This window comes from Belonocnema kinseyi, chromosome 9 (assembly GCF_010883055.1).
Source record: "Belonocnema kinseyi isolate 2016_QV_RU_SX_M_011 chromosome 9, B_treatae_v1, whole genome shotgun sequence".
NCBI classification, from domain to species: Eukaryota; Metazoa; Arthropoda; class Insecta; order Hymenoptera; family Cynipidae; genus Belonocnema; species Belonocnema kinseyi.
This window is the reverse complement of record NC_046665.1, coordinates 118,360,044-118,366,325: the sequence shown is the minus strand read 5'-3', so window position 1 is coordinate 118,366,325 and position 6,282 is coordinate 118,360,044. Positions and strand designations below refer to the sequence as shown.

Below are 6,282 nucleotides of genomic sequence, written 5' to 3'. Positions count from 1 at the left end.
TTGCAATTTGAATGTTTAAATTCGTCGATATCGTTGTCAAAAAAATTCAATCTTTGGCAACAAAGCAGAATTCAACTAGAAATTTAACCTTCAATATCTCATGGTAATGACTTTTAAATAAGCAAGTAAGTACTCGAGAGAGTAGACTTTCCAAATCATTGTTCCATCCTTCTGCGGAAAAAATGATCCCACAAGTGCGCTACTACTTTACAATTTTATTTTTTTGCACTTTTCAAAAAGCGTATCCGAGATTCAATGTTTTTTTTTTTTTTTTAAATAAAATAAGCAGCTTTTTAGTAATTGTTGCTAAATGAAGTTTCGAAACTTGGCAAGAAATCTGCAAATGATTGTCGAAAAAGTAGCGCAACAGTTTCTTGGTAAAGATACTCATGGTGAAAAGATTAAAAAATTTGGAATTATTTCCACGAAGTTCATTCTTCGGCTTTTCTCATATGAGCAAGTTCTAGGTCAATGTCTTCATTTGGTACTATATCCTTGAGGTCTCCTTTACTCATTTTTTCGATAATGAGAGCTCCCAAAGCATCGCATACGACATTGATAGTCGTCCGGAATCGATCCCTGTAAATACAATATTTATTTTTCTCTTATTTACAACTTTATAGAAAAATCAACGATTTGGTTAAAAATGAACTTTTTTGTGTAAAAATTTATCTCCCTTGAAAGTAATTTTATTTCTTGCTAGAGATGCAACTGTTTGCTGAAATTTTTTCCTATTTTGATAAAATATTGAATTATTTAGTTAATAATTAAATTATTTATTTAAAAATTTAACAATTCAATAGAAATTTCACGGATGGGTTTAAATATCGTTTTTTTCGCAGAAAATTCTACAAATTGGTTTAAACTGAACTTTTTGGTAGAAAATTTATCTTTGTAGTTGAAAATTAATTTTTTTTTGTTGAAAGTTTAATTATTGTGTTAGATATTTATCTTTTTTGGAGAAAATTCAATAATTTGGTGGAAAGTGAACTTTTTGGTTTAAAATTAACTTTTTGGTGTAAAAATGAACTTTTTGGTGTAAAAATTCATCTCCTTTGGTAATAATTTCATTTTTTGATAGAAATGCACCTGTTTTCTAAAATTTGGTTTATTTTTGTAAGATATTGAATTATTTGGTTAATAATTAAATTATTTATTTAAAAGTTTAACGATTCAATAGAAATTTCACGTATTGGTTTAAATATCATTTTTTTGCAGAAAATTCAATAATTTGGTAGAAAATTTAACAAATTGTTTTAAACTAAACTTTTTGGGTTAAAAATTCATCTCTTTTGGTAAAACTGTCATTTTTTTTTATGAAAATACAAGTGTGTCTCAAAATTATTGTGTTTTACTGAAATTTGGTATTTTTTTTGTAGAAAATTAATCTTTTTAGTTGAAAATTGAATTCTTTTGTAGAAAGTTTAATTATTGTATCAGATATTTATCTTTTTTGGAGAAAATTCCACAATTTGGTTGAAAGTGAACTTTTTCTTTTAAAATTAACTTCTCGGTGTTGAAAATTAAATTCTTTTGCAGAAAGTTTAATTATTGTATTTTACTGAAATTTGATATTTTTTGGTAGAAAATTAATCTTTGTGGTTGAAAATTAAATTCCTTTGTAGAAAGTTTAATTATTGTGTTAGATATTTATCTTTTTTGGAGAAAATTCAACAATTTGGTTAAAAGTGAACTTTTTGGTTGAAAATTAACTTCTTGGTGTAAAAATGAACTTTTTGGTGTAAAAATTCATCTCCTTTGGTAATAATTTCATTTTTTGATAGAAATGCACCTGTTTGCTAAAACTTGGTCTATTTTAATAAAATATTGAATTGTTTGGTTAATAATTAAATTATTTAAAAATTTAACGATTCAATAGAAATTTCACGTATTGGTTTAAATATCATTTTTTTCGCAGAAAATTCAATAATTTGGTAGAAAATTCAACAACTTGGTTTAAACAGAACTTTTTGGTTTAAAAATTTATCTCTTTTGGTAAAACTGTCATTTTTTTATGAAAATACAAGTGTGTCTCAAAATTATTGTGTTTTACTGAAATTTGTTTTTTTTTTTTTGTAGAAAATTAATCTTTGTAGTTCAAAATTAAATTCTTTTGTAGAAAGTTTAATTATTGTGTTAGATATTCATCTTTTTTTGAGAAAATTCAACAATTTGGTTGAAAGTGAACTTTTTCGTTTAAAATTAACTTCTTGGTGTAAAAATGAACTTTTTGGTGTAAAAATTCATCTCCTTTGGTAATAATTTCATTTTTTGATAGAAATTTGTTGATAGTTTACTAAAAATTGGTCTATTTTCATAAAATATTGAATTATTTGGTTAATAATTAAATTATTTATTTAAAAATTTAACGATTCAATAGAAATTTCACGTATTGGTTTAAATATCATTTTTTTCGCAGAAAATTCAGTAATTTGGTAGAAAATTCAACAACTTGGTTTAAACAGAACTTTTTGGGTTAAAAATTCATCTCTTTTGGTAAAACTGTCATTTTTTTTTATGAAAATACAAGTGTGTCTCAAAATTATTGTGTTTTACTGAAATTTGGTATTTTTTTTGTAGAAAATTAATCTTTGTAGTTGAAAATTAAATTCTTTTGTAGAAAGTTTAATTATTGTGTTAAATATTCATCTTTTTTGTAGAAAATTCTTTTTGGTTTAAAACTTTTTGGTTGAAAATTAACTTCTTGGTGTAAAAATGAACTTTTTGGTGTAAACATTCATCTCCTTTGGTAATAATTTCATTTTTTGATATACATTTTTTGATAGTTTACTAAAAATTGGTCTATTTTCATAAAATATTGAATTATTTGGTTAATAATTAAATTATTTATTTAAAAATTTAACGATTCAATAGAAATTTCACGTATTGGTTTAAATATCGGTTTTTTCGCAGAAAATTTAACAATTTGGTTTAAACTTAACTTTTTGTATTGAAAATTCACCTTTTTTGGTAAGCTTGTCATCTTTTTTTTTCATAAAAATACAAGTGTGTCTCAAAATTATTGTGTTTTGCTGAAATTCGGTATTATTTTTTTGTAGAAAATTAATCGTTGTAGTTGAAAATTAATTTTTTTGTAGAAAATTCAACAATTTGGTTGGAAATTAATTCTTTCGTATAAAAATTTATCTTCTTTGTTAAAAATTTTATTTTATGGTAGAAATGCAATTTTTTGTTTGGAAATTCTTGTCATTTGCTGAAATTTGCTCTGTATTGGTAGAATATTTAATCCTTTGGTTGAAAATTTAACTATTTGTTTGAAAATTTAATTATTTGGTAGAAAGTTTAATTTTTTTTTAAATATTCATCTTTTTCGCAGAAAATTCAACAACTTGGATGAAAGTGAACTTTTTGGTTTGAAAATTCATCTCTATTAAAAAGTTGTCATCTTTTTTCGTAAAAATACATGAATTTGAACATTCTTGTGATTTTCTGAAATATAGTATTTTTTGGTAGAAAAATAATCATTTTGTTTAAAAATTCAACTTTTTTGTAGAAAATTCAACAATTTGGTTGAAAGTGAACGTTTTGGTTGAAAATTTAACTGTTTGTTTGAAAACTTTATTATTTGGTAGAAAGCTGAATTATTTTGTTAAAAATTCATCTTTTCTCGTAGGAAATTTAATAATTTGGTAGAATATTAAATAATTTGATTGAAACTGAACTTTTTGATTTACAAATTCATTTCTATTGACAAAAATGTCATCTTTTTCGTAAAAATAGAAGCGTTTGTTTGAAAATTCTTTAGATTTACTAATATTAGGTATTTTTGTTGTAAAAAATTAATCTTTTTGGTTGAAAATTAAACTTTTTGTAGAAAATTCAACAGTTTGGTTTAAACTGCACTTTTTGGTTTAACAAATTATCTCTTTTGGTAAAAATGTCATCTTTTTTCTGTGTAAAAATACAAGTGTGTTTCAAACTCATTGTGATTTGCTGAAATTTGATATTTTTTTGGTAGAAATGCAACTTTTTGTTTGGAAATTCTTGCCATTTGCTAAAATTTGCTCTATATTGGTAGAATATTTAATTATTTGGTTGAAAATTTAAATATTTGTTTGAAAATTCAATTATTTGGTAGAAAGTTGAATTATTTTGTTAAAAAGCATCTTTTGTCGTAGAAAACTTCTTGGTGTAAAATAAAACTTTTTGGTTTAAAAATTCATCTCTATTAAAAAAAAATGTCATCTTTTTTCATAAAAATACAAGTATTCGAAAATTCTTGTGATTTTCTGAAATGAGATATTTTTTGGTAGAAAATGAATATTTTTGGTTGAAAATAAAACTTTTTGTAGAAAATTCAACAATTTGGTTGAGAGTGAACTTTTTGGTTGAATATTAACTTCTAGATGTAAAAATGAACTTTTTGGTTTAAAAACTCATCTCCTTTAATAGTAATTTCATTTTTTGATAGAAATAGCAGAAATTTCATATTTGTATGAATATTTCGGTTTTTTCGAAGAAAATTCAAGAATTTGGTTTAAACTTAACTTTTCGGTTTAAAAATTCATCTCTTTTGGTAAAACTGTTATTTTTTTTTTTGTAAAAATACAAGTATATCTCAAAATTATTGTGATTTGCTGAAATTTGGTATTTTTTGGTAGAAAATTAATCTTTGGGGTTGAAAATTAAAATTTTTTGTAGAAAATTCAACAATATGGTTGGAAATTAATTTTTTGGTGTAAAAATGTATATCCTTTGGAAATAATTTCATTCTTTTGTGTAGAAATGCAACTGTTTGCTAAAATTTGATCTATTTTGGTAGAATATTTAATTATTTGGTTCAATATTCAACAATTTATTTGGTAGAAAGTTCTTGTATTTTGGTAAATATTTGTCTGTTTTCGTAGAAAATTTAACAGTTTGGTTGAAAGTGAATTTTTTGGTTTAAAAATTCATCTCTATTGGAAAAAATGTCATCTCTTACGTAAAAATATAAGTGTTTTTGAAAATTCTTGTAACTAACTGAAATTTCGTATTTTTTGGTAGAAAATTAATACTTTTTGGTATAAATTTAATATTTTTTTAATAAAATTAATAGTTTTTGTTAAAAATTAACTTTTTGGTGTATAAATTCATCTTTCTTTGTAATAATATCATTTTTTGGTACAAATACAACAGTTTGTGAAATTTTTGGTCAATTTTCGTAAAATATTAAACTATTTAGTTAAAAATTTGACTATTTGGTAGAAAGTTCACGTATTTTGTTAAATATTCGTCTTTTTTCTTAGAAAATTTGGTTAAAAATTCCAATTTGCTTTAAAAATTCACGTCTTTTGGTGGCTGAAATTGCTTCTTTTTGGAAGAAAGTTAATGCTCTTGGTTCAAAATTTATCTTTTTGCTTGGAAAATTAACTATTTGGGCAGAAAATCGAACTATTTAATTGAAAATTTATTTATTTATTTAAAAATGTAACTATTTGGTAGAAAATTAAATTTCCAATTGGAAATTCATCTATTTTGTAGAAAAATCAATAAATTGCTGCAGCTGAACAATCCATTTTTTTGAATGAAAATTAGTTTTTTAGTTTAAAAATTCATCTTATTTGGTAAAAATGCAAAGATTTGTTTAAAAATTCTTGATTTCTAGAAATGTCTTTTTTATAGAAAATTCAGATTTTTTATTGAAAGTTGAACTATTTTAATAGAAAAATCAATTATTTAGTTTAAAAATCATCTATTTATTTGAAAATTTAACTATTTGTTTAGAATATAGCCTTTCTTCTACCTTTTTGCTTCAAAGTTCAGGTAGAAAATGAACTTTTTTCCAAGAAAATTCAATCTTTTTTTTGGAAAATTAAATTTTTTAAATTGAAAATTCGTCTTTTTAGAAGAAAGTTATTCTTCTTGGTTGAAACTTAGCGGTTTGGTGAGAAATTAACTTTTTTTTGTTAACAAATCAATAATTTTGTGTAAAATTCAACAATTTCATATAAAGTTAACTTTTTAGTTGAAAATTCATCTTTTGAGAAAAATGCAACTGTTTGTTTAAAAAATTTTCTATTTTGTAGAAATTTTGACATTTTTGGTGGAAAAATTCATCTTTTTGGTTGGAAATTCAACTATATTGGTAGAATACTAAACTATTTGGTAGAAATTTGGAGAAATTTATTTGGAAATTGAACTATTTGGTGAGAAATTAAGTATTTTTGTTAAAAATTTAATAATTTTGTATAAAATTCAACAATTTGATATGAAATGAACTTTTTGGTAGAAAAATTCATCTTTTTAATAGAAAATTAATCTTCTTGCTTGAAAATTCAA

At 22.9% G+C, this 6,282-nt stretch overlaps 1 protein-coding gene across 1 annotated transcript in view; it reads right to left on the bottom strand.

Moving 5' to 3' along the window:
* Positions 1–254: 254 nt before the first annotated feature.
* LOC117179877 (excitatory amino acid transporter 3-like) overlaps positions 255–6,282 on the bottom strand; it is a 47,630-nt gene continuing 41,602 nt past the window's right edge. Inside the window, exon 10 of the mRNA XM_033372050.1 lies at positions 255–579. Coding sequence (XP_033227941.1) covers positions 432–579 — 148 coding nt within the window. The 3' untranslated portion in view covers positions 255–431. The remainder of the gene's footprint in view (positions 580–6,282) is intronic.